Here is a 27,746-nt window from a genome sequence, read left to right as displayed (position 1 = left end):
CCTATAAACTCGCACATGAGCGGAGAAGGGCGAGGCAAAAGCGAGCCGAATGAAGTGTACTTCGGACTGAACAAGTCAGGGCAGCATCGGCGCCGGGCTCTTACGTGTCTCCGGACGCAACCTAAGGTGAGACTCGGACGCGTCGGAAGCGCGCAGCCCTGAAGAAGGTGAGTCTCCTGCGAAGCTCCAAGCTCTTGCTCAATCCCGCCAACTTCGACGGGACGGGAAGAGGGCGCAGAGCTGGAGAGGGAAGGGAGGCAAGGGGAAGGTGTGCAAGCTGAAGACCATCAGGGGCTGAAATCTGGGACTGCACGTGTCCCCTCCCGACTTAAGATAAGCGAATCTCTGGAGGATTCGGATGTGTTGAGAAGGGGCTCCCTCAACATCTCTAAACACAGATTTGCTGCGCTATGTATAACCACTCTGGTGCACTGACAGCCAGAACGGCTACGGAAAGCACCAGGGTGTGTTGGAGTTTTATCGACTTCTTCTGTGTGTAAATTTAGACGTAAGGAGTAGGGCTATTAATATGGGAGTAACAACCAGCAGCTGGCAAATTATTCGAGGTAAGGAAAATAGCGCGATCGTGAATAAGGATCTTGCACCAGAGGCAAATACAGCTTGGCGCGCCTACACAAAATAACTGAGCGTCTGTTATTTCCCGGTAAACACAGCTTAAACTGCTCTGTTATAGTCACACTTAGGATGGGATTTTCACCCGTTTGGCATGCTTGCTGATGGGAGCTTGGAGTGGGGATCCTAACCCTTGTAGACAGTTGTGAATGCTGGTAGTTAGTATTCAATAATTAATTGATTTCGGAGCAAAAGGGTGTGGTGAGGTGGTCTTACTCTCCTGCGTCTGACAATAGCGCCTTGGGAGGCAGCTGGCTCTGAAGAGGGCCTGTCTCACTGCGGAAGAGGTCTTCATCCTCCACCATGGAAGGGATGAAAATGAATGGACTATTGGATTCTCTTCTGTGTTTCAAAGCGGAGTGTTTGCATTAGATAAAGGGTACCAGGATCCTGGTACCACATATTGACTACTGTATATGATCATAGATGATTATTTATATGGCTCTTAGTTGATTGATTAAATTTGCATAAGTTGCACATAGCGAAAAGCAGTATTTCTGAAGCAAGATGCATCCTCAGTTTTCAGATAATGTGCACACTTTGGATGACAGTCATCAATTTAGAAGGGGCATTCCTTTCTCTACCAGCCTTCTGAAAGAAAAGGTTGAATGCCTCTTTTACAGAGACACTTATCAGCTTATATTAGATATCGTGGGATGGAGTCAAACTCAGTCATGTTCAGAATCGACCCATTGAAAACAGTGGAACATTTTTGTCATGACTAATAGCATGACTAAATATGGAACCATCAATATCCACTGTCTGATTAATCCAGGACAGCTTTTTAGCTAATGATATAGTCTTCTAACTGATTAACCAATTAATCAAACTTTACAGCCCTAATATTCAAAACAAAATAAAAAAATTCCTTCCAGTAGCACCTTAGAGACCAACTAAGTATGTTATTGGTATGAGCTTCCGTGTGCATGCACACTTCTTTAGATACCTAATACTGTATACCCCACATTAATTAACTACTTCTAATGTAGTAAATGTAGAACTCATTTTCCCCCTGATTGTGATTGTGTCCCTCAAATGTTTATTGAAAGAATTAATAAATCACCTCTCTTTTACTAACATTACCCTCCTGCTAATACTACTGGGCAGTTAAAGGATGTTAAGGGAGGAGTAAGCAAGACAATCGCTCAGTAAGTGTACCTCTCTGGATGCGGTTTCTCATTCACAGAGACAAATGGGAGCTATAGTATATTAGAAGTTATGACTCACTCAATCATCCGGTTCTAAATATAGCCCTAGGTTAGTTGAGCCAGACAATAGGAATAAAACAAAAACAAAGCATAGTGATTCAGTTATGCTACATATGATTACTACAGAGAGCTCTTGATTTAAACACACACACACACACACACACACACACACCTCTGCTGTAAGTGGCAATGATGGTTATAGCTTAATAATAAAACTTGCTTCTGGTACTAGTATATTATTTTAAAATGCTACACCCCATCCATCATAAGAAAAGCATGTTTCTCTTTCAGACCGTATGCAAATGTTGGGTAGGTGTGTTGAACTATTAGGAAAATATCCAAAATCCACAGCTGCACAATACTTTTATTAGGACCAACTAAAGTATCACAAAAAATGAGCAAGCTTTCTAGTTCCCAGTAATTTTTTCTCAGGCTAGATGTAAATGGTGAGAAGGGAGTCAAAGAGAAAGCACTTCTGTTGAAGACTTGAAGTCTGCAGTTGGTGTGCAATCCTAAACATACTTACTTATGAGTAAGTTCAACTGAATGCTGTGCTAGGTGATAAACTTATTTTCAGTTACATACACACACCGAGAGACACCTCATTTTAAGACTGTTATATAACATCAGAAGTGCCCTGCTGTATCAGGCCAATCTGGTCCACCTTACCGGTATCCATCATCCTGTTCTCACAGTGACCAATCAGATGCCTGTGAGAAATCAGCAAACAGCATCTGAACACAAAACACTCTCCCCTCCTGTGGTTTCCAGCAACCGGTATTCAGAAGCATAATGCCTCTGTCATCTGTATCCATGGTACATGAAGGCAGAGCATAGCCTCCATTGTGGCTAGTAACCATATACAGTATAGACTTATCCCTTATTAAATAGTTTAATGCTCCAAGTTGGTGACCATCACTGCCTCCTGCAGGAATCAGCACTTTCTTTTACCTGTTCTGAATCTTCCAACGTTCAGCTTTATTGAATGTCCACAAGTTCTTGTGTTATGAGAGAAGGATAAATTATGCATCCATGTCATGCATACTGTAATGCTATAAAATGTCTACCATGTCATCTCTTACTTGCTTTCCCCCTAAACTAAGAAATCCCAAACACCACAACCTTTCCTCATAGGGGAGTTTGATTACTTTGGTTGCCTTTCTGTGAACCTTTTCCAACTCTACAATATCCTTTTTGAGGTGAAGTGAACAGAACTGTACACAGCATTCCAAATGCTGTTGCACCATAGATTTGTATAACGACATTATGATGTCAGCAGTTTTATTTTCCTTTCCTATTGATCCCTAACATTTTCCCTTTCCTTTCTTATTGATTCCTAACATGGAATTTGCCATTTTCACTGCTGCTACACACCGGGTTGACATTTTAATTGAGCTATATATTATGAGACCAAGGTGTCATTCCTGGACAGTCAGTAATGCTGCAAACCCCATGAACGTATACAAGAAATAAAGTTTGTTTGTTTTTTTGTCCCAACATTCATCACTTTACGCTTGTTTCCATTGAATTGCATTTGCTACTTTACCACCCATTCACTGCATTTGTATAGGTCTTTTGGGAGGTATTCGTGATCTCTTTTTGTTTTTAATTACTCTGGACAATTTAATATAATCAGCCACCTCACTGTTCACCCCTACCTCTAGATCATTCATGACCAGGTTAAAAAACACAGGTCCTTGGGGGACTCCACTTTCTACATACCTCCAGTGGGAGAACGGCCTGTTTATTCCTATTCTCTGCTTTATGCTACTTAACTAATTCCTGTTCAAGAAGTGGAACTCTCTTCTGATGCCATGACTGCCAAACTTTCTCAGGAGTCTTTGATGATAGCTTTTTGAAAGTCCAAGCACACTATGCTTGCTGAAACTCTCAAAGAATTCTAATAGGTTTATGAGACAGGACTTGCATTTGCAGAAGCCATACTGGCTCTGTTTCAACAAGGCTTGTTCTTCTATGTGCTTGGTTACTGTACTTTAATAATACTTTCTACCAGTTTACCCAGGGCAGACATTAAATTAACTGGCCTGCAGTCCCCAGGTTTCCACCCTGGATTCCTACTTACAAATTACAGGCTTTTCTGTTTTGTTTTCAGAAAGTTCGAGACCTGATAACCATTGAGAGAATAGATGCCAGTTCCCAAGAACAGACCCAACTTGTCCTCATCATGTTTTGCTTTTTAGTTTAATTTTGTGATGATGTACAATCCAAAAACTTGATAAAGCATGTGTTGCAGGCTTTGTGTTTGTTATATTAAGCTAAACATGTCTACATGTAAAATGATAATGTAACAAACTAACTAGCACTCCATTTATATTTCTTAACTGGCAAAAATATGGTGGGAGAAACAGTAACTTTAAATGACATTTCGAAAAATGTTACTGTTAAAATGAGATACAGTATTATAATTCTCCCAATTAGTATCCCCCAATTTCTCTCTCATGTGTGGATCTCCATTCTTTACAATCCCTGATCCCAAACTGCTGGGGGAAGGACCAACCAAGTGTATTCCTTTACGAAAAGGCCAAGTGCTCTAGTTCCTCAGCATTGTAGGAGCAGCACCTTGACTTTCAGTTGCTGAGGTCTTTCAAGGTCTCTCCCTCCCCCAGGCTCCCTCCTTATCACCACCACCATCACCATTTAATTAAAGCATCTAAAATGCACATAGTTCTGTCCAGCATTTCCTAGCAAATTTGAGGACATGAAACACGAGGAACGGGAAGGTGGAAAGTCAGGGAAAATCCATCAGATTATATGGCAAGACAAAAGAGGATTTAAGGAGAATCAGTTTGATACCGTAGTCAGAAAAGTAATTACTGGGAAGGAGCAGCAGTTCTCATCTGCTGGATTTGTAGCTCCCAACGGAAGATTCTGGTGGGCAGGAAGTGCACTTTCAACCTCCTCAGGCATGCTTCTTCCCTCTGCTCCAGAGCAGAATCCATGGCAAAGGAGAATTTTTTAGGGAGATGTGCTGGGTTCCCTAAACAAATGTTTTTAGGGAGACTTCTTACCTTTAAAGAACCTCCTCAGGTTAGTTTCTGACACTTCTTTTCCCCTTGCAGATGCCTGCACCTGGAGGTAGCCATTGACATGATGTCCAGCATCCACGCTCCCAATGCTTCACAGGCTTCACCTATGAACCACTCCTCATGCTGCACAGAGCCCACAAAGATCCAGAGCTCTGCAAGGGCATCTTCACCTGCCGCCCCCATTTTCTCCATGACCTTGGGTGCTGTCTCCAATGTGGTGGCTTTGGCTATCCTGGTGCAGTCTTACACCCGCTTCCGGCGTCGCTCCAAGGCCACCTTTCTGCTGTACGCTAGCAGCCTGGTTATCACGGACCTCGCAGGCCACGTCATTCCAGGCTCCTTCGTGCTGCGTCTCTATGCCACACAGAGCAATTGGGAAATGATGGACCCTTCCAAATCGCTCTGCCAGTTCTTTGGAGCCTCAATGGTATTCTTTGGACTGTGCCCGCTCTTCCTGGGCTGCATCATGGCAGTGGAGCGCTGTGTGGGCATCACTCGTCCTTTGTTGCATGCTTCCTTGGTGACGCCGGGCCGGACTAAACTTTCCTTGCTTGGACTGTGGGGCACTGCCCTCGCCATTGCTCTGCTGCCTCTCTGCAGCTTCGGGAGCTATGTCGTCCAGGCCCCAGGCACCTGGTGTTTCATCAAGGTGCGAGAGGCAGAAGCTTGGCCTGACGTGGGCTTTGCCCTGCTCTTTTCCACACTGGGCTTGGCCTCGCTGGTGGCCTCCCTCTTCTGCAACACCTTCAGTGGACTCAACCTGGTGCGGGCCCGGCTCCGCAGTCAGCGCAAGTGTGGGCACCGGCGGGCCAAAGCCCATGACATTGAGATGGTTGTGCAGCTGGTGGGGATCATGGTGGTTTCCTGCATCTGCTGGAGCCCCTTACTGGTGAGTGGGGTGGGATGGGAGGGAAGATTAGTGAAAATCATAGCCCTGCTTTTGCATCCAACTTGTCGTTGTGAGAACAGGATGCTGTTCTAGATGGACCATTAGGTTCTTAAATGCTGGAATGTCTAAGAGGCAGCTGGGAGGGAGGAGTAGTAGCAATAGAACGAAAGCAGGACATTCATGTGCTGGTGAGCATCGGTGAAGTCTCCAGCATGGGTGGATAGAATCTTGCTGGGGGGGGGGCTGCAGCACCTTGATGAGGAATGGGATTCAGTTTGCCCAAACTGCATGGCAGTGGCATTTTGGACAGGGGACTTTTCCAGCCCTATTTGAAGATAGCAGAGGTTGAGCTTGGAACCTTTCACATCTAAAGCTATGGCCCTTCACCAAAGTTCTAACGGCACTGATGTTTGCACTGAAGTAATGTGACTCTGATCTCCTGGGGAGAATTATAATTGGAATATTTTTGGAGGACAATACCACCAGGAGGCCAAAGCATCAGCTAATCAAACTATTATGGTACATGGGCCTCCATGAAGCAGATTTGGTAGGTCCTTTCTTCTCTTAAAGTCCAGGCAGCAAACTAAGCAGCCGTCCCCTTAATGAGTCCATGGAGACTGGGAAGCTCTTATCAGGGAACAAATTTAGGCATGTTGAGTGAGGACGGTGCAATGACTGTACTGAGAGTCTGGTGTGTGCATAGTTCCTATTTCTCTGTTTCCAATTTTTGTTAGGATCACTAAGGCCAGGGAGTAAGATACAAAGCCGCAGCAGAATTACTGTCCTCATAACTGCTATTGTTGCCTCTTTCTGTTCCCAGGTCTTTGTCATCTTGTCAGTGACCAACTCCCATGGAGACCTTAATTATAAGGAGCTGCTATTCCTGGGTGTGCGACTAGCCTCCTGGAACCAGATCCTAGACCCCTGGGTATATATCCTGCTTCGGCGTGCTGTCCTACGCAAACTCCTTGCTCTAGTTATTCGGCGCCCTTATTTCAAGGGAGTCCGCTTTGACCGCTGGGAAGCCAGCTCCTTCCAAAGCTCTGAGCGCAGTATAGGGCTGGCGGGAGCAAGCAGGAGAACCTCTACTCTGAAGACCCCCTAAGGAGCACGTTTTGCACATTCTCCGTTGTTTGCAGAATTATCTCCCCTGGGATTCAACCAGCATCCAGGGCCCTTGGATGGTAGTGCTGTATGCAAGGAGCCGATATGGCATTCTCAGCTTACCCTCTCGGCCAAAAGAGCGATGGGATTCAAGATTGTGGAGAAGACCATGCTGCTGGACCATTTCCCCACTAGTTGGGACTTTATGGTGGACAAGGGACACTGGATCTTTTTTTGGAGATTTGTTAAGGAATTGTGATCATCTTTTCTTGGCGGGGTGTGTGTTTGTGTGTGTGCCCCACAGCAGTGTTTACAGAGTGTCCTGGGTTCAATTCCTGGCACCACCCGTTCTGCAGGGCTGAAGAATTGTGGCTCAGATCCAGGAGTTTCCAGTACTCAAGGCTAGATGAACCAGTGGTCTGACTCAGTATAAAACAGCTTCATATGTTCTGGTAATTTTGTTGATGACAGGGAGGAAAGCCATGATTAAGTGCATTCTGAGTGTACCCAACACTTTCTTGGTACAAGCTATATAGTATGAATGGAAACCTTGACTTGTTATTAGTGTTATAGTCCAAAGTGGTGAGTTGTCAGTGCTTCAGAGCACAAAGGCATCCATGTATGCCCCCCCTCCATATTTAAATGATAACCTCTCAGGGGCATAAAGTTTGCTTGTGGATTCTTTACTAGGCAAGGAGACAACTTCTTTGGGGGAAGGGGGAGACCTTTCTTGGATAATTTGGTTTAGGCATTTTACTATCCAGCTGCAGATGATATACAGCATTATGTTTAATCTGCGGTGACCTGGACTCTCTGGGCCCACAATGTTCTTTCCACATCCCACTCTAGAGGCTGCTGCAGTTCAGTGCTGTGCAAAGGAACACATACATAAATCGGCGCCCTTCCTCAGAGGCAGCAGCATATCTGTCCAAGAAAAAAAAATCACTGCATAATGTCCTTTCCTAAAACAGGAGAGCAGAGCTAGGCACAGGGCTAATGATGACTCAGGACAGCATTTAATTTAGATATAAACTTGGTCATTCCAGGGACCCCCTGTGGGCAAATGGGGATGCTCAATGGGGTGAGAGGGCTGGAAATGTGATAACCAAAAGCTCTTCCACATGCTTCCCACCCTCAATGGGAAACGAGGAAGCTCCTCCTGGAACTAAGCACTTATATGTGAGCTACTTCCAAAGACAGGAAAGAGTTGGCTGAGCACCAGGTAGATCTGCAACAGGAAGCCTGTCTGGCTTACCATGAATTCCAATTAGGTGGAAGGCTGCCAAGGGCCCTGCAGTGTAATCTACCGGTACTATACTGGAGAGGTGGGTGGGACTAACCAACAGACCATAAGTGGGGTACCTCCAGCTGCTGTTATGCTCTGGACTTAGGATAATGGCCCTCCAGGGACTTTCAGGGGACACTGGGAAAATCCTGAGCAGCTTGTTCTGCAGGGATCATGCAGGCAGGGGATCTAGGCTACTGCATGCTGGTGCTCTGGCCTGTTTGGCTCTGGTTGATTGGCGCTGACCATTCTACAATAAAGTATTTTTGTGGAGCATTCTGTCCTATTGCACTTGATTGTCTTCATGCCACTGACTAAATCCCAGCATTCCTGCTGTCAGCTGCCTCTGTCAGCCCTACTAATCTGGTAGGCAGAGTTCTCCATTTATCTCAGAGTGTGTTTACTCTTTTCCTGCTCTGTGATTTCTCTGCTCTGCCTGTTGTTGCCGCCTCCTAGAACTAGTTGATGACTGTGGGGCATGTGTGATTGGGCCTCTGGAAACCTGACTGAAATCTGGCAAATGTGCACAACAGGAGAAGGGAAAGTTTAACATTATCCCAGCATAAATGGGAATTAGTAGCAGAATCATAGGTCTCTCTCTCTCTCTCCAACATGCCCTGCCAGTTCAAATCTGGAGCTTGCTTCCCCAAACCATCCCAGCCCCTGCAGATGTGAAGTCAGCACACACAAGACATTACACTTCAGGCTTTTATAAAATTCCTCCCAGTGTAAGGGTCATGCACTTTCAGTTTATTAAGACATCCAGAAATCTCTGCCAACTGGTATCACAAACTGGAGTTCATTGGCTTCATGCATAACTGCAGGCTTCAAAAGCTGTCTTTGCTGTGGAATAAGAAAGGACTAATGGGAGCAGGCTGGGTCGGCTTCTCCTGTTCCCTGGTTTCTAAAGTGGGTTTCTAAAAAAGTGGGAGCCATCAATACATATACTACAAGGAGCAGGCACCAGCTTGGGACAGTTTGAGATGAGGTCAAGGGATAAGTGGGCAGCTTTACACTCTGCTGCTACACCACCCTGTGAGGCATCTGGCTGCATGGTGGAAACAGAATGCAGGACTAGATGGACCTTTGCCTCTGATCCAGCAGCTGCTTAGGCTTTTGCTGCCCCCTGGTGACTTCCATGGGTATTGCATTTGACAGCAAACAAACACAAGGGCTGTCGGTGCCATGAGGTTCCTGGTAGTGGCCGAGACAGGCACAAACATTGAAAGAGGCACCTGGCCCCCAAATCAGGGACGAGGAGTTTGCCTCTGGTAGCTCAGAGTCCACATACAAGGATGAGGGTAGGAGTTGGGGCTCAAGCACCAGACCTTACATTAAAGAGCACAATAACTATGAGAATGCAGGGCGAATGATGCCAACAAAAAGGAGGCATTTCCTGCACAATCAGTTGTAAAGATCATCATCACCCTCCTCTTGGAACAGGCTTCCTTGGCCACTGCTGCTTCCACTGTTTCCCTCTCCACTGGCGCTCTGCTTTCCAGATGGAAACCTATGGAGATAAAGAATGGCCTTGGTTCCATGCAAGAGAAAGTTGGGTTATTCTGTTTTATGGATGTGGGCACTGATCTGGTTGTACTCTACATAAACAAGGTGTTATGCACATCCCAATGCACATAAAAACCCGTCCCGTTTAAAGTAATGCAATATGGAGGGACTGTATCCTCACTCAGGTGCTAGTTCTAATGTGCATCTGAATGCACATCTAATTTATACCTGTGATTCAGGGTCTGCAGGTACCACCTGCACACAAGCCTGTGGATCTCCATAGCTGGGTCAGGGCAATGCTGTTTTTGAATGGTCTTTTGTTTATTTTAGCTAGTATGTGTGTGTGTTTAATTCTATTGCACTTATTTTGAATGGTACCCTTGTATATGGAATTTAACATCCTAAACTAACTTGAGAGCCCTCACTGGGTCATACATTTAATAACAATAAAAATTGTTATTAGTTGCTTGGGATAATGGAATGCAACCCTTGGAATCTTGATAGTACTGTTATTATTTAATTTGTTAGTCACTTTATCCTGCCCAGGGCAACCCAAAGCAACTTACAAAAGTTAGCAGAGTCAAGCTAGACAGTAGAGAGGCAAGCTACACAGTAGAGTCAAGCTGAGGTTCCTGTATCTTGTTTTTTAAAAAGAACAAATTTCCCCCTATCCTAGGAAAGGGGAACCTAGGAATGTTGTTGGACTTCAGTCTCCACTAATCCCAGCCAAAATGGCCAATGACAAGGGATGATGGGAGTTCTGGTCAAACAACATCTGTGAGGACAATTTCCTCACCCAGGCCCTGTCCATTGCACTGAAGTGAAACTCTAGCTTCGGGGCAGAGGAAGCAAAAGGTTCTCCAACATTACCTGAAGTTGCCAAAGCCACGGCTTTGCTGTAATGTTTGGGCAAACATCTCATACTTGCGTATGTCATTATCACTGACAGAGCGGCGTGCAAAGCGCATTGCTTCCTCAAAGTGATCGCGTCGGATCTCTGGCACAGGGTCATAATCGTCATCCTATCACAAAAGGGCGGGGGGGGATGTTGTCAAGCTGCATCCTTACAAGCTCCAAACCCTGTGATATCAATACAATCTGTGGCCCCACAATGGGAGGTGGCCATAAAGTTCCCAGAATACTATGCAGAACATGTTACTGAGGGGAAGAGCAGGGCATGAGGCAATGGAAGGAATCCTGCCTGGCGCTGCTGGGGTGTGGGGAAATCTCGCTACCCATACCATGGCGGCACATTTATCACGCTGACGCTCCCGTTCTGCCTTGATCTCCATCTCGATGGCCTCACGGATGGCCAGTTTGCAGGCACGCTGGCATATTTCAGTGAGGTCAGCACCTGAGAAGCCATGTGTGATCTTGGCCAAGTAATTCAAGTCCACATCCTGTTGGAGAAAGATAACATGGGCTTACTGGAAAGGTCCTGCTAACATTCCCTGTTTGAAGAAGAGAAACATCTTTCGTGCAATACACCCTCCTCTATTGGAAGACAGTGGTTGTGGAGACCAGGATGTGGTCTCAGAATCCTATCCCCATTTCTATGATCTACTTCCCATGCTGTTTCGCCTTCCCTCCCGTGTTCAGTCCTGGCTTTCACTGACCTTAGCGATAGGTGACTTTCGCAAGTTGGCTTGGAGAATAGCTATGCGAGACTTGTCATCGGGCAAGGGGATGTAGATGAGCTGATCCAAGCGTCCTGGACGAAGGATGGCCGGGTCAATGATGTCTGGTCTGGAGGCCAAAGAGACAGAGAATATATTCAAGGTATATCGGCTGCTTCACCCTAGATAAGGCACTCCACATTTCAGCTCAGCAATAGCATGGACTAGGGAATCCACTCACAGGTGTCAAGGTAGAGAAAGGCAATATTTTTCACCCAGATATACACATTCCTTTGGAGCAAGGCAGTCAGGGTCTGCATACCAACCATCACTCTTGTTAAAGGTTTCCTTGCTTAGCTTCCCTGCTGTGTGCTGAAAAAGGAATGTGGATTCACTATGGTGAACGGGGAATAGAGAGCCATCCCCTTAGAGAACTGTGTTTCTTGGTTTCCCCCAAGGCAGTGACACATGACTCTCCTCACTCAAGCTCTTAGTTTCATTGGTGACCAAGCTTAAAGCAAAGGAGCAGATTCTATAGTAGTGACAGATAAGAAGAATTAGCAAGGAAGGCAGTGTAACTTTGCATGAAGGGAAGCTGTGAGGCAGAACATTCTGAAGAATCCTCCTCCCAAAGGCTGCTTCCACAGATGCATGGAGCTCTAACTTTCCATGCCTGGCAAATGTACACATAAAGGATGTAACATTGCTAGCGTTAGTGAAAAGGGCTGCTGATTGATGGCCTATTGGAATGTGCCATGATCTGTAAATGAGTGGGGAAATGTTGAGCTTCATAAGCTATGACTATGTAGGCTTTGATCTACTGGGCACTGGTGGGACCCATTCTCCTCACCTAGTGAAGCTGGATGGAACAAGACAAAAGACCGCTGGGTTTTCTACAGGTCTCCATCCTCTGAATTTACGTTTTCCATGCCTTTCTAACCTCCAGTTTATGCCAGGTACACTCTCTGGGGTGTTGAGGATGAGGGTAAAAGGAGTGTAGGATTAACTCTTGCAGCCTGTGTGGAAGGGTGAATTGACATAAGGGCAGGCAAAATACTAAAAACAAACCTGAGCACAAAGGCAGAAAAGTGGAAGAGATAAGGAAAATGATAAGAGGAAGTGATAAAGAGAATATGTCTGACTTGGGTGAAAAATAAAATGAAGCTTGAGTGAGTAGAGGCTACACAAAACTTCAAGCCACATGTCCCTGCCATCAGCGAATCATGAAACAACAGTTTAAGTGAATACCTCTCATGCCAACCTGAGAAGAGTGTTCCCTTTCTCAGCATGAAGCAGGGAAATGAAGCCTCCCTCTCATTCCTTAGTGAGAGACAGAGACACTACTTGGAGCGTCATCAGGTGGTGGCATGGCCTGAGGAAGGCTGTGTGCTTGGAGATATAACTGCAGTCTGCATTTGGAAGCATTGATATCGAGATCCAGTCAAGAGGTCCCTCCCCACTGCCCTAAGGACTCACCTCTAATGACCTGGTTCTGATTTAACTCTTTTCCAAAAAAGGCCTCCTTGCATTCCACCCCAATGAGGGTAAAACGGAATAGACTCTGGGGGCCAAGTGGCTGGTTTTCACTGGGACAAACAGTCTGGTGTTGATCATACGTCAACAGAGCAGCCTTCTTTGAGAGGAGACCCCAGCACAGTTCTTATGCACAACTTGACCACCTAACTGTATCCTCCCTTCCCCACCCTCTTTACCTGTTGGTGGCACCTATGATGAAAACTGTCTTCTTGTTGGTCATGCCATCCATCTCTGTGAGGATCTGGTTGATGACACGGTCCGCTGCACCTCCGCCGTCTCCTGCACCGCCACCACGGGACTTGGCAATGGAGTCCAGCTCATCAAAGAAGAGGATGCAGGGAGCAGCCTGCCTGGCCTGGGGGATGCAAGGTACCAGTGTGAGATGGAGAAGAGATGGGACTGGCCAGGGTTGCATCTAGAGCTCAAAGGCTCTGCGTCTACCCTGTGTAGTGCATCCCCAGCAGTGGGTACACTAGCTGCCTGTCCCTATTTATAGGGTGAAGAAGGTGAACTGGATGGTAGCCACCCACACCTAATGGCAATGAAGAACTGGAGGCTCTTAGCTCAGTGGTTCCCAAGTAATATGTTAGGAAAGACCTAGTTAACGCTAGGTGCTTAGTGGGCAGATCTTCAGGCTGCCAATAAGAATGCAGCAGAGAAACAGTATTCCACAAAGACTATACTGTATAGATATCTGCTCCCTGTGGAAGACTGATAGGCAAAACTTTATTGAACATACCTCCAGGGGCCTCCCTTAACAATAACAAAGACTCTGGAATCAGTGCCCTAATTTCCTCTGCCATTTTTAAAAATGATAATGAAGTATGGAGGTTTGTTACAATCTCCTTTGCTTTTGGTTCTTCATATGGGCTACTGGAAAGTAGTTGGAACCTCCAGTTCCTGCCCTCTCATTGCTTATTTACTTATTCATTCAGCCATAAAATGTATATCCTGCGCTTTGTTACATGGCCTCAGGACCAGCTGCAACTAAGATACATAAAACAATCCAAAAACTACTTACAGAGGTATAGAATACTGCATTTAGAATTCCGTATACATCCCCATTCATTTAACAACAAAAAAAAAATGGCTTGCTGCTGTTTCTCAAAGGCCTGGTAAGAGAGAAATGCCTTTATCTGAAGCTGAAAGCTATCTAGTTTCAGAGCCCACCTGCTTTCAAGTGAGGAGAGTGTTCATCTGTCCCACCCTGCATCCACTTTGTACCTTGTCAAAAACATCACGGACGTTGGCCTCACTTTCTCCGAACCACATGGTGAGCAGTTCAGGCCCCTTGATGGAGATAAAATTGGCCTGGCACTCGTTCGCAATGGCCTTGGCCAGGAGGGTCTTGCCACAGCCAGGAGGTCCATAGAAAAGCACACCTCGTGATGGCGTCATTCCAAATTTCAGGAACTTGTCGGGATACTCCACTGGGAACTGTTGAGGGTGAGAGGGCATGGGGTGTGTGTTAGAGAACTGGGACTGTTCCCCTTACTGACCATGTAGTCAGGACACTCTTCTGCTGTACCAGTTTTGAAGCAGCACAACCAAACCACACCATGCTGCTACTGACCTGCACCAGCTCTTGTAGTTCACGCTTGACTTCCTGCAGGCCTCCAATATCTTCCCAGCAGACCTGTGGAACCTCCACTACAGTCTCGCGAAGGGCTGATGGGTTGCTCTGTCCAAGGGCCCACTACAAAGCAGAAGAGAGCATGAAGCATTGAAGTCCTGTGCCTCCCTGGACAAAGGCAGCAGCTTCCTTCCTTGCTTCCCATAGAATCCTCAAAGAGCAATCCAGGAACACCAGGGCACTTTGGCCACGCAGGAGGGCAGGCAAGTGAGCAAGTATGTGGGCGACCAAAGCCAGTGAGGAGGAGGGAACCAGAGCTGCACAAAGGCAGGAAGGCACAGTGGAAAAGGGGAGGTCTATGTCACTCTGCATTGTGGAAGACAGGAGAAAAAAAAGCCTGCCTTTTTAAGTGCCATCTTCCTTTTCTGGCTTCCCAGCATACCAGCAGTGATGGAGAGAAGTGGGGGAGAGGACAAAGTGGAGAAAGAAGCTCTCTCTCTCTCTCTCTCTCTCTCTCTCTCTCTCTCTCTCTCTCTCTCTCTCTCCCCCCACACACACACACGCACACAACCCACTGCAACTGAAGAAAGCACAAGAAAGAAGCCCACATTTTCAACGCTGGCTTTTTCCTCCTGTCTCAAGCGACAGCAGCAACAGTAGGATCAACAGAGAGACTGGGGGTATAAAGGGAGGGGGGTTAGCAAGGGGGCAGTGGGTTTGGTAGGGCCACTGGGGTTGGCGAACAAAGTGAACAGGGGTGACAGCTATATTATATATATTCAGCTTAAGAGCTCTTGCTACTGGATTGCAAAGAGCTGGCCCACCTGGAAGTCATCCATAGTGACAGCCATGGAATTGAGGATGTCAGCATCGATCGTGTCGTCCTCCAGGTCAATGACGCTCATCTTCTTGCGGATGGCTTGGAGCGCTGCCTCAGAACACAGAGCTGCCAGGTCAGCACCCACGTGCCCATGCGTTTCGTTGGCCACCTGTAACCACAAACTGTGTGTTGGAGGGGACTTTCCATGGGGTGTCATTCCCTAGGACAGTTCCTTAAGGGACAGGTGCCCAGGGTTCCTGAAGCAGCTTCTAAGGAAAGTGAGCCTCTCCCAATGATGCAAAGAGCCTTTCATTGTAGCTAGAGGTGTAATCAGCTGTCCCAAACAATAGACTGCTGGCAAATTTGCTCTTTTAGCACTGAACAAGCGCCAATCTGCGGAAAACACATTTGCCGTTTACTCCATTTCAGCGCTAAACTGCAGGTTTCCCCAGGGGAAAGCAGTGGGGCAAATGGAATTGTTAGTTAGGTCAGTTGACCTAAGGCAAATGTAGAGCACCCTGCATTCTATACAGGCTACTTTCTGGAACTGTCATTCTACTCTTCATACCCAGGCTCTGAGCAAGGATAAGCACGCCCTGACAAGCACACACAGGCAATCCCCAAAGCATGCTGCTGTCTCCTTAGGTTTCCTGCATCCCCTGTTATCCACTAGTACCTACGTACCTCAGAACCTGAGAGCTACTATAATTCATGTGCATCACATCTTTGCACCTAGGGCCATGGCTCTTAACCCCCATCCTCCCACCCAACCTGGGTCACATATGAGGTGCATCACTTGATGTTGAACCTCTTGGTCAGTATGGGAAGCGGCACCCTTGAAAGGCATGGCTTGAGATGAGATGGAGTGTTCCACCTATTGTTTGTGACCTGTGACAGCTCATTAGTACATGTAGCAGAAATCAAGAGATAAGTGTTCCTGCCTAATGCAGCCCTTACCAAGCTCTAAAGAGCCCATGCATCTCCGAGTGTCCCTTGGATCCACCCTGCCTCCCCATAGGCCTCCATTGCCTGTTCCTCACCTTCTCCAGGTCCACATCGTCTGCCAGTTTCATGTTCTTGGTGTGTATCTGCAGGATTTCCAGCCTTCCCACAGAATCTGGGATCCCAATGTCAATTTCTCGGTCAAAGCGCCCTGCAGAGGGTAAAGGAGCGCTGAGCCCAGAACTACCAAAAACAACACTCCTTAGCCTTGAGTGTGCTGTTTTCATCCTCATAACTATCATATCTTGCAGATGAGGGAACAATGAATGGGAAGTGGGTCTAAATAGTTAGGGTGTGTCCTTGGAGATGGGTTGGCATCTGGGAAGGTTAAGGCCCCCATAGATTAAACAAGAGAGTTAGAAACTTGTCTCTTTAGGAGCCAGCATCTTTAGGAGCAACTTGTGACAATGGGATTCTGGTATTTTCCTCAATGGATTTAAGGCTCACAACCAAGGGAAGAGAAGGAGGAGAGTCCCTAGGGCAGATGGGTGAGAATGCAGGACAGTCTCCTACCAAACCGGCGCAGTGCAGGATCGATGCTGTTGGGCCGATTCGTAGCCGCCATGACTATCACGTGTGAGCGCTGCTTCAGGCCATCCATGAGTGTGAGCAGCTGGGACACAATGCGGCGTTCCACTTCTCCATGTGTCTGAAACGGGAAAACCAAAGTTGACAGAAACGCTGGAACAACAACTGGCTCTCATACCTTAGCTTAGAAGTCAAACAAATCCATCCTAGGCATAAAATTTATGACACAGCTACCCCCTAGTGGTGGTAGATGTGCACAAGAGCAAACTTGGGAGAGACGTACAGCAATGTATGGCTACCTCCAGATGATCAGGATTTTGTGGAAAGATTCAAGACCTCACAGGATTTTCAAGTTTGCGCAGTTAGAGTGGATTAGAGCAGTTTATTGCCCTAGCCCAAAAAAATCCACTTTATTTTTAAAAAGGGCTTTCTGCAGTTTGGAAAGTAACATGCATTGAAAAGTATGGGATGAATGATGAAAGGGAAGACATATAAACACCCCATAAGCAAACATCTAGAGGAGGGGCCCAAGGTGAGCACCATAACAGGGCAAAAGTTAGGGGTGCATCCCTTGCAGCATCACCTCTCTTGTACTTGCATCCATAGGATAGGATTTTGCAGCATTCTGAGAAGCAAGAGGAAGGGGGAAGATATTTGGCAGCATCTTTTCCTCCACCAGCAGTATAATGCCAAGAAAGGATTGCAGTATTCTGCATTACACAGACTTACTGCCAAGTTGAGGATAACTGTGATGGGAATGGAACTAGGCTCTCTCAGCATGACTCCTGCTAGTGTCAGGCTGGGAGAGAGTCACTGTTCCTGGTACAAAACTTAATGATTTCTGTTCCATCACAGCATTAAGCACATCCAGAACTGGGTTTATTCCATTCTGCCATCTTCTCTCTCATTTCATGCTGAACAGCTTTACACAATGTGCCAATGCTATCAACAGCCCCAAAGAATATCACACACCAGCATTTCCCAAGTAATACAACTGGGGAAAGACCAGCATACATCTGGCTAAATTCAGCCTCTCTCTTTCTCTCTCTCTCCGCATATGTGTGTGTGTTGAGGGAAAACACACAGACTTTGTTTAAACTAATATTTCACCTAATGGTGAGATATAGTTGCTTTTGACATTTCTGGAGGCAGTTTATTGCATTGAGGATACCTTCCCAACACATCTGAGATGGGAGCAGCCAGTCATAGAAGGATCCCAGCTTGAACAGACAGCTGTCTTTGGGCAAAGTAGGATAATTTTACTCTCTGCTCCCAGTAATGCCATCTCTCACCTTCTCCCTCTTAGGAGCAATGGCATCCAGCTCATCAATAAAGATAATGGCTGGAGCATTCTTCTCTGCCTCTTCAAAGGCTTTGCGTAAGTTGCTCTCCGATTCCCCAGCCAGTTTGCTCATGATCTCTGGGCCTGTAGAAGAACAGGAGACAATACTTAGTCTTAGATTGTGAAACAGCCTCTTCTATATTTCAGAGTAGCTGTAGAGGACAATTGGAGAATGAAATGGCATGGCACCAAAATTACTATTGCCAGTTCTGCTGTGCCTGCTTTGGTCACAGCCCAGAGTTTATATGTCTCCTGTACACTGGCTTCACTTCAATCACAACCATCATCTATTTCTGGGTGGCAAGAAGGATTAGAGTGGTTGTGCTCAATGGATGAAGAATGGAGGGATAGGTTTTGCTAAGATCCCCCCCACAACTTCCCTCCCTCCATGTCACACAGTATTTCTCACCATTGATAAGGAAGAAGAAGGCTCCAGTTTCATTTGCAACAGCACGGGCAACAAGTGTTTTCCCAGTGCCAGGGGGACCATAAAGAAGAATCCCTCGTGGAGGCTAGGGAAAGAAAGGAGGGAAGGCAGAGGAGTCCTATAAGGAGAGTCTGTGCAAAATAATTAGGTTCTCCAACAGTGACAGAGGCAGAGCTGGCCCACCCATGAGGCGGGGTGAAGCAGTCGCCTCAGGCGATGGAAGCGGTGAGGGTGGTGCCCTCACAGACACCCTGCCTTGCCACACTGCTCCTGCCACAAACCATGTAAAGGAGGCTTCTGTGGCAGGAGAGCGGCAGTGTGTTGCTTGCTGGTCTCCCCTACCCCTAGGGGCGGAAACAGAACAGCAGCAAAGCCTTGTGGGATGTCCCCGCTTGCTAAGAGTCTCGTCGAGAGGGAGGCGTTCCAGTGCACAGTGTTGCGTCCCAGCTAAGCCCTTGCAGAGTGTTGCGTCCCAGCTAAGCCCGCACACCTGGTGAGGCTTCACAAGGACTTTCCCTTGAAGGGAAGCCCTTGCAGAGCCTCATGAGCCACCCCCCCCCATGGTGCCAAAATGTCTCAGGCTGTCCCTGGTGAGAGGTCAATGGGCCAGAAAAAATGCTTTGGCCAATGAAGCCAAGATGTGGGAGGCAGGAAGTGTGTTCTTGCTTATTTTAGGAGTGGAAGTATTAATGACACAGAAAATTCTGCTTAGAGAGAAAGGTGGTGGGAACAAAACAGAAGGAATACTCATCCACGCAACCTATGGAAGAATGTTGCAATACAGGGATAGCTAGTATGGTGTTGTGAACTTCAACTCCCACCGTCCCAGCCAGCATGGGCAATGCTCAGGGAGTTGAAGTCTCCAGTTCCTAGAGGGCACAACATCGGCTTCCCCTGTTGTAATACGTTTCATGAACAACAGTGAAGAATGGTCCTCTGGAAGCTATTACGCCCTGGCCTTCCCACTTCCCCTGCTGTACCTTCACACCAATAGCTTTGAAGAGCCCTGGGTGTCTCAGGGGCAGCTCCACCATCTCCTTGATCTGAGCCAACTGTTTACGGCAGCCCCCAATGTCATCGTAGCCGACATCATTGAGGCTTTCCTCTTCGTCCTGACAGAGTGGAGGGGTGAACAGGAAATTATCTCAACAACAGAGCACCCTGTCCCACAAAGGTTATGTGACATAGTTAACATGCTGAGTAAACTGAGGAAGCAGGATCTGTGCCTTAACTCTTCTGTGGGCCCTGCCAGATGTTGTTGTCACCCTCAACCATTGGCCATTGGAAGTGATAGGAGGAATCAGTCCAACAACATTAAGAGGTCAGAAGGCTTCCCTTACGCCTCTCTTCAGTTTTGCTGAGGTGCATCTTCTGCAGAATTATTATTTTTAAAATATTTTTTTTACTGAGGACCACAGTTATTTGCATGTGCCAAACAAACTGGACAGTGCCAATTTTGTAGGGCAGATCCCACCCTCAAAATCCTGTGCCTCACTATCCAGATGGCTTGAATGGCTTCTAGTAATAATCACCCAACCATAGTCCAGCTGCTTGCTCTCCCATCCCTGAGGTGCATCTCTTGAGCCCTTACACACCTCTCGCTTGATGGGCTCCCCCTCGCAGTGGATGATGGTGTCAGGAGCCACGATGCAGTGGGGGCTGGGGTCAACCTCAACAACCTTGAACTCCACAGCCCTCATCCCGCCTCTCACAAGGAAAATGTCACCTGGGGAGACAAGAGGAAGCACCTTGCTAGATCCAAAGGTTTCGAATTTGGTATGCTAACCTGAGGACCCACAATAAAGGCTGGGATGTGACAGTTCTGGGGCAAAATAGGAAAAGGCAACACCTGCAAGTAAACAAGAGAATTGGGGATATAAATCCCAGTGGGATTGCCAAACCCAGTTTCAGACTGAGAAAACAATCTCCCCGGTGCTTAAAAGCAGAACCAGTGCCAAGTTAGATAGAGCCCTTGGCATAGTGCCCTCCAGAAGCTCCTCTCCCCAGCACCTCCCTGCCAGGGGCAGAAGGGATGGGCAGTGGCACTAGTCCAACTGGCCAGGTCTCCCTCAGCTTGGTGCTGTAAAGAGAAGCTTTGGGTGAGGCAGCTGCAGCAGCCACAATCTTTATTATCGCCAATGCCTCTAGGCTCCACTCCTGAAGTAGCAGGTGCCAAGGGCGGGGCCCAGAAGTGTGGAGGAGGTGAGTGTGGTGCAGCAGCTAAAGTCCTAGACTAGGACCTGGGAGACCGGGGTTCAAATCCCCACTCAGCCACAAAGCTCACTGGGAGAAGTTGGGCCACTCACTCTCTCTCAGCCTAGCCTACCCTGTAGGGTTGTTTTGAAGATAAAATGAGGAGGGAGCAAACTATGGGTGCCACCTAGAGCTGCATGGAGGGAAAGTGGGATATAAGGGTAGTAATAAATAAAAGACAATAAATCGGCCCAGTATACCTGAAGGAGCATCTCCACCCCCATCATTCTGCCCGGGCACTGAGGTCCAGCACCGAGGGCCTTCTGGCGGTTCCCTCGTTGCGAGAAGCAAAGGTACAGGGAACCAGGCAGAGGGCCTTCTCAGTAGTGGCGTGGAACGCCCTCCCATCAGATGTCAAAGAGATTTAAAAACTACCTGACATTTAGAAAACATCTGAAGGCAGCCCTGTTTAGGGAAGTTTTTAATGTGTGACATTTTAAAGTGTTTTAATCTTTGTTGGAAGCTGCCCAGAGTGGCTGGGGAAACCCAGCCGGATGGCTCGGATACAAATAAATTATTATTATTATTATTATTATTATTATTATTAATCACCAAGGTAGCATTGGCTTCGGCTACTTAGCCCAGCACTTTATCTTACAGCAATAATGAAATTGTGAGAGAGGGCAAGAGCGCAAAGAGAGCTCAACATCAGCTATGGTGGGGTCTCTGGGACCCATGGAACCTGGCATTTACCCCACCATGCTGGGTGTTGATGCTGTCTTCATTGCAGCACCCTTCTCCTCCAAGTCGAAGGCCCCTCTCTCCAGCACTGCCTCCCTCCCATTTAGCCTTGTTCCTTATGGCAGGCCTAGTGCTGCCCCTCCTCACCTTTGTGCACAGGTCGATAGGCCTCGAGGAAATAGGGTTTGAGGTAAACTTCAAAGATGTTCCCAGTCAAGCCTGCAATGGTGTCGTCAATGGGCAGGACATGAATCCGCTTTCCGTACTTCACATCCGGACAAGCCTGCACACTAGACAAGGGAAGGCTCAGCTAGCTTCTGTAATGTAGCAGAGCGCGCACACACATGCACACACACATGCACACACACATTCTTCAGGAACAAGCTGAATCTATTGGGTATGCAACATACTGGGTGTGCAACACAGCAGCCGTTCCCAAGCTCTAGCATTGTCCCCCATTTTAATAGATTCCAATTTAACAGATTCCATGCTGGACAACTTCAAATAAGTATACATATAGATGAATGTGCACATGCAAATTACCAATAACAAGGGTGGTTTCCCTCCAAAAGCTTAAAATAGCCCCACTATGAGCTTTTGCTGACTGTCCTATGCTTTCTTCCTGCCACTAGTTCCATTCGGACAGGCCTCACCTGACCACGTCTCCGAGGCGCACACGGAGGTTGTTGCGGGTGACGCGGTTCATGCGGATCTTCTCGTTCGGGCAGGAGTCATCCGTGAGGACGATGCAGACCGTCTCCCGGCGCTTCTTCCCCTTCAGCAGCACCGTGTCCCCCCGGAACAAGTGCAGCTCTTCCATCTTGGCCTGCGGTGAACCAAGAACGGGACTGAGGCAAGGTCACTTTCCACTAGATGACATGTAGCTGTGTGTGTTTTCATGATGTGGTTCTCGCGGGGTCAGATGTGGTGCATCTGTTTGTGCAGGTGGGGTGTGTGGGGTGTATTTGCAATGTGTGTTTTGTAAGGCAGTGTGAGAACAGAAATTGTATACTTTTGCATATCCATTGTGTGCGTTATTGCCCATCTTTCTGGAGAAAATCAAGTCTATGGGGTGCTTTTTTTTTTAGTATTTATTTATTTATACATACCCTGCCCATCCAGCTGGGTTTCCCCAGCCACTCTGGGCAGCTCCCAACAGACTAAAAAAAAGAAAGAATAAAACATCAAACAGATGTTGCATATTGGCAAATCTGTTGCATATTGGCAAATCTGTTGCATATTGGCAAATCTAAGATATGTTTGAATTCAAACCATGTGCTCACATCAGCCTTGGCATAATTCTGCATACATGGGTTGCTTATGTATATTTCTCAACCGTCTCTGTGTGCTCTTCATGATAATATTCAAATCACATCATGTTTGTGACACAAGATGTATGCATGCAGTTCTCAGCTATAGATTAGGAAAGGCAGACAAGCAATCATTTTTTAGTCTAATGGACATAAGCAATATTTCTTTATCTTATGGGTTAAAATCAGTTAACACAACCAAAGAATTAACAGTTATAACAAAAAAATAAATACACACACATGACCCAACCCCAAACTACCACTGGTTATTTGGCATTTTATATCTTGCCCTTCTTCCCAAAGAGTTAGACAAACACAGAGTGGCTTGACATATTTAATAGTTTCCCCATAAATTTAGTTTGTGAGCTAAAAAGAAAGGGGAGGGATGGCCCATTATATTCACTGGGTGCAGGATTTGAGAAAATAGACTGGCCAGACTAGCTGTGGAGCAGAAGGCAATGGTCTAGATCAGTGGTTCCCAACAGGTGGTCCGGGGACCCCCAGGGGTCCGCGAGCTATGCCAGAGGGGTCCTCAAGATGCTATTAGATGCCAATCCTCTGGCCCGCCGGAACCGTGGGCGCCAAGCGAGCCCGGTGGATCAACCGGGGAGCCGCTGAAGGCCTCCCGGCGACTCCACCGGACCGAGGCTGAGTGCGCCCGGCCGGAGACTCGGCGGAACCCCTGGGCCTAGAGGCCCGAAACCGCCTTCCAGACCGCGGACTCCGCGGCGACCACGTGGGCGTCGGAAACGTCCGGCGGAGCGAGGAGCCGCTGAGGCCTCCTGCAGGCCCGCCGGGCCGAAGACGAGGGCGCCCGGCCTACGGCCGAGCGGAGCTCTGTGGCCCGAGACCTCCCACCGCGCAACGATCCTGGGGGGCCTGCCTCGCGACTGCAGTCGCCATCACCCCTAGCTGCCCAAGAGGGGGAAGGAGCCCCCCCAAGCGAAGGCCCCCGATCTCGCAGCTCCTGCGCGCCACACGGGGAGCCTCGTGGGGACCCGAAGAACAAAGGCCGCACCGAACCTGCTGGCGCTGGCGCTGCTACCGCCGCAAATACAGCCACCCCCAGAGGAGGAGAAAAGAAGAGGGGACGACAGGGAAGAGAGGGCCCCACCACCACCTTCAACCCAGGTGAAAGGGTAGAAACCTCCCCCCCTCCAGAGGGAAACCCCCGACCCCCAGACGGCCATCACACCGCCGCCACCACAGCCACCACCACACCAACGCCCCCCCCCCAAGAAGGATAAAGAAAATAGGAAAACAACTGAAAAAATAAATAAAACCACTTTTTAATTTTAGGATTAGGAATTAATGGGGGTCCTTGTCACAATAGCGGCTCGATAAGGGGTCCTCGAGAAAATTTTGTTGGGAACCCCTGGTCTAGATTGAAGCAGCAGTGACGACAGCTAAATTGACTGTGGAATGTGGGACAAAGGACACTATGGGCAGGAAAGGTGAGCAGTAGATTTACCTGAGACAGGCTCACAATGCTGTTGTCTTCATTGGCCGCTTCATCTACAATGAGGCGGTTGGGACGATGCTTCTGACGCAGGATGGCTGTGGAATAATCCTCTCCCTTGGGGCTACAGGACAGAACATCAAAGAGGTCTCTCAGGCGTGTGGATGCTCACGTAGAAGTAAGTTTCAGAGAAGAGAGGACGACTACAATGCGTAGGGGTTTCATCATAAATATTGCAGGAAGATACAGTAGTCACTTTACACCAGCCTTTGATGCAATCCATGTTTTGGGGTGCAGCTCCCATCAGCCCCTCTTGGGTTGATAGGAGTTGAAGTCGAAAACATGTGCAGGGCATCAGGTTCAGGAATGCAGCTCCACATCCACCGAGAAACATGGCCATTTGCAGGTTTCTGTTTCTACCAGAAACCCAGGCTGTGTGCTACTAGCTTTTTTTCTAGCATCAGGGTTGCAGTTCTCCCTCTCTCCTGATAAGTCATCAATCAGGGTGACCAAGGTTGTTTTCACCCTGAAAACCAGGCCTTCAGTCAGACTCAAATGGATCTAGAAGTTGTTGGGACTTCAACTGTCATCAACCCCAAGCAGTGTGGCCAATAATCAGGGATGGTGGGAGATACAGTTGCACAACAGCTGGAGAGCCACATCCCTTGTTAAAAAGAAGGTGTGCTCTTTCAAGTCACGTGTCACAGCAAACTTCAAAGGCCCGGTCTTGGATACATACCAGATGGGATTATTAAAATAAATACAAAAAACATCAAAACAATATTATTTTAAGATCATTTATTGTGGATACTTTTTATATCTAATAATAAATATATAGTTGTTCCTGAAGAATAACAGTTGACAATTATTTTAAATAAAATAATAATAACAATTTATTATTTATACCCCGCCCATCTGGCTGGGTTTCCGCAGCCACTCTGGGCGGCTTCCAACAGAAAAATGAAATAAAATAATCAATTAAACATTAAAAGCCTCCCTAAACAGGGATGCCTTCAGGTGTCTTCTAAAAATCTGGTAGCTGTTTTTCTCTTTGACATCTGATGGGAGGGCGTTCCACAGGGTGGGCACCACCACCAAGAAGGCCCTCTGCCTGGTTCCCTGCAACTTGGCTTCTCGCAACGAGGGAACCGCCAGAAGGCCCTCGGTACCGGACCTCAGTGTCCGGGCAGAACGATGGGGGTGGAGACGCTCCTTCAGGTACCGGTATACTGGACCGAGGCGAGGCCATTTAGGACTTTAAAGGTCAGCACCAACACTTTGAACTGTGCTCGGAAACGTACTGGGAGCCAATGTATAGATCTTTCAAGACCGGTGTTATGTGGTCTCGGCGGCAGCTCCCAGTCACCAGTCTAGCTGCCGCATTCTGGATTAGTTGTAGTTTCCGGGTCACCTTCAAAGGTAGCCCCACATAGAGCGCATTGCAGTAGTCCAAGCGGGAGATAACTAGAGCATGTACCACTCTGGCAAGACAGTCTGCAGGCAGGTAGGGTCTCAGCCTGCCTACCAGATGGAGCTGATAAATAATCAATAAATAAAGGTACCCTGAAATTGTTGGGGAAGAAAACTGAGCTTCCCTCCCTAAATGACATCCTTGTTGCTGATATTGTAGGCATGACACAAAACGAAACACTTATTTATTGCACTGGAAGCTGTATTTGGATAGGTGGCCTGAAGGCTGGAGAAATTAGCTATCTGAAGGAAAGACATCTGAATCCTTTGCAACAAATTCGGGGTAGTGGGGGTGGTATAGCAGTTACTGAGTCTGATGCAGCAAAACCAACCCGAATTTTGTGTCCTCTATTTATTGCACCACGAGCATCCGGACAAAAATCCTCTAAGCGATGCATCTGACAAAGTGAGCTCTCTCACCCCCCAAAATAGGCTTGCCATATGTCAAGAAAATTTCTGACTTGCCCTGATTTTCGGATGTAAAAATGGTGTGTGTGTGTGGGGGGGGAATTTTGGCTAAATGTCAGGGAAAACCCAGGTGTATTGCAACGCAGCGGTAAAAACGGTGGAAACTGCTACAAAAGCTTTTTTTAAAAAAAATCACTATTTTGGGGGGAGGTTCCCCCCAAATAGCTCAACAATTTTAGGGTCTTCCTAACGAAAGCTCAACAACAAATCTGCTGGTGTCAGCAATTGTACTTTTTGAACTATGGCAACCCTAGGCCTGTAAGGTGCCGCACCCCAGACTCTTTGTTGCGACAGACAGGACAGAGCAGAAACGCAAATACCTAGGCAGGGCCCGGAAGGGGGAGGGGGGGTCATGTTTTCCCTCCAGCCTCGCGTCGCGGTCGGATTCCACTACCTAAAAATATCCTAGCAACGCTCCCCTCCCCTCCCCGTCCCGCCATGCCCATGTGGTGCGATCATTGTCGGATATAAACATCAGCTGCCCCCTAGTCCGGCCTCCCAAAACAACCAACTTGGGAAATACGAGAAGAGAGAAGGGCCAGCTTCTGCCAGGCTTCGGGGACGGAGGACCCCGCAATTCACACGACACGAGAGGAGCGAGAGAGAGGCATTAGCAACACCAAAACAAACACACCCAAGGCCCTCGGCACCTGCTCGAGCAAGCGAGCGAGCGAGCGAGCTCCGAACTTGGGGGGAAGTTTCCTCCAAGTGCGAGGCCCAAGGAGAGGCTGCCTCCCCCTGAGCCCTGCCCCGCTCGGGCCAGAGGTGGGACCCCCCCCGCCGCCGCCGCCGCATTGGGAGGAGTGCCGTGCCGAAGCCGAGCCGCCCCTTCGCCGCGCGCTGTCCTCTCGGCGGAGGAGAGCGGGAGGCGCGAGGAGAAGTTGGGTGCCACGCGAGGCGAACTTACTCCCCTCCGGAGGCGGGCATGCTGGCTGCTCTGCAGGCCCTTCCTGGGGCTTCCCCCGGCCTGGCGTGCCGCTCTCGTCCTCCGCTGCAAGGCCTCGGCTGCTTCGCGTCCCCCTGCTCCCCACTGCCCGAGTGCCCTGCTTCCCTCCTCGCCTGCCTCGCTCACGACACTTGGAAAGCCGCCCAGCTCTGCCCCCCGCCCCGCTTGCTGCCTGCCTGCCTGCCTGGCCCGCCCTCTCTCTCCGCACGGCCCTGCCAGGAGTTGCCCAAGCGAAGGAGGCTGCTGCCCGCCTCCCCGCCGGGGCCTCCGCGGAGATAAACAGCCAGGCGTTGTTGTTGTTGTTGTTTTGGCGAATGAGGGCAGCTGACACGCTCGTGTGGCTACACGCAACTGGAGTCGTTAGTGTAGGGGTCCCCTCCCTCGTTCACACACCCGTGTCTGCGGCTCGCCTGTTCTTGCTTAATGGATAACAGAAGCAGGGGTGCCAATTGGAATAATTTTTTTTTGGGGGGGGGGGACAGGTAAGCCCCGCCCTGCGTAATCGACCACACGCACTCTATTTGAATGGCAATGCCTATTAACATTTGGAGGGTGGGCTCAAACATTTTAGGGGGAGCGAAGGGACCTCAGCCCCTAGGAGTGGGCTGCTATGAACAGAAGGAAAGGTGAGAGTTTATTCCAG

At 48.1% G+C, this 27,746-nt stretch overlaps 2 protein-coding genes across 4 annotated transcripts; one reads left to right on the top strand and one right to left on the bottom strand.

Annotated features, from left to right (window-relative positions):
- PTGER1 (prostaglandin E receptor 1) lies at window positions 1-8,935 on the top strand. Of its 2 annotated transcripts, none has more exons than XM_035104823.2 (3): window positions 1-167; window positions 4,922-5,777; window positions 6,598-8,935. In XM_035104823.2, the coding sequence occupies exons 2-3, from the start codon at window positions 4,950-4,952 to the stop codon at window positions 6,880-6,882; spliced, it is 1,113 nt and encodes a 370-aa protein (XP_034960714.2). In that variant the 5' UTR covers window positions 1-167; window positions 4,922-4,949; the 3' UTR covers window positions 6,883-8,935. The 2 variants fall into 2 exon arrangements, with proteins under 2 accessions (XP_034960714.2, XP_034960715.2); XM_035104824.2 differs by having other exon boundaries at window positions 17-126.
- On the bottom strand, window positions 8,896-27,243 carry LOC118079972 (transitional endoplasmic reticulum ATPase). Of its 2 annotated transcripts, XM_035104820.2 has the most exons (18): window positions 27,065-27,243; window positions 24,232-24,343; window positions 22,104-22,276; window positions 21,598-21,740; window positions 20,112-20,242; window positions 19,497-19,628; window positions 18,499-18,601; window positions 18,040-18,173; window positions 16,733-16,868; window positions 16,258-16,370; window positions 15,222-15,386; window positions 14,398-14,520; window positions 14,049-14,261; window positions 13,001-13,179; window positions 11,289-11,418; window positions 10,914-11,072; window positions 10,543-10,694; window positions 8,896-9,676 (listed from the first exon to the last, which is right to left on the bottom strand). In XM_035104820.2, the coding sequence occupies exons 1-18, from the start codon at window positions 27,082-27,084 to the stop codon at window positions 9,571-9,573; spliced, it is 2,424 nt and encodes an 807-aa protein (XP_034960711.1). In that variant the 5' UTR covers window positions 27,085-27,243; the 3' UTR covers window positions 8,896-9,570. The 2 variants fall into 2 exon arrangements, with proteins under 2 accessions (XP_034960711.1, XP_034960712.1); XM_035104821.2 differs by lacking the exon at window positions 24,232-24,343 and having other exon boundaries at window positions 27,065-27,242.
- Between the last annotated feature and the right edge of the window lie 503 nt (window positions 27,244-27,746).

This window comes from Zootoca vivipara, chromosome 2 (assembly GCF_963506605.1).
Source record: "Zootoca vivipara chromosome 2, rZooViv1.1, whole genome shotgun sequence".
In the NCBI taxonomy this organism is placed as follows: Eukaryota; Metazoa; Chordata; class Lepidosauria; order Squamata; family Lacertidae; genus Zootoca; species Zootoca vivipara.
The sequence above is the reverse complement of the archived record's forward strand: the minus strand, read 5'-3'. Positions and strand labels throughout refer to the sequence as shown.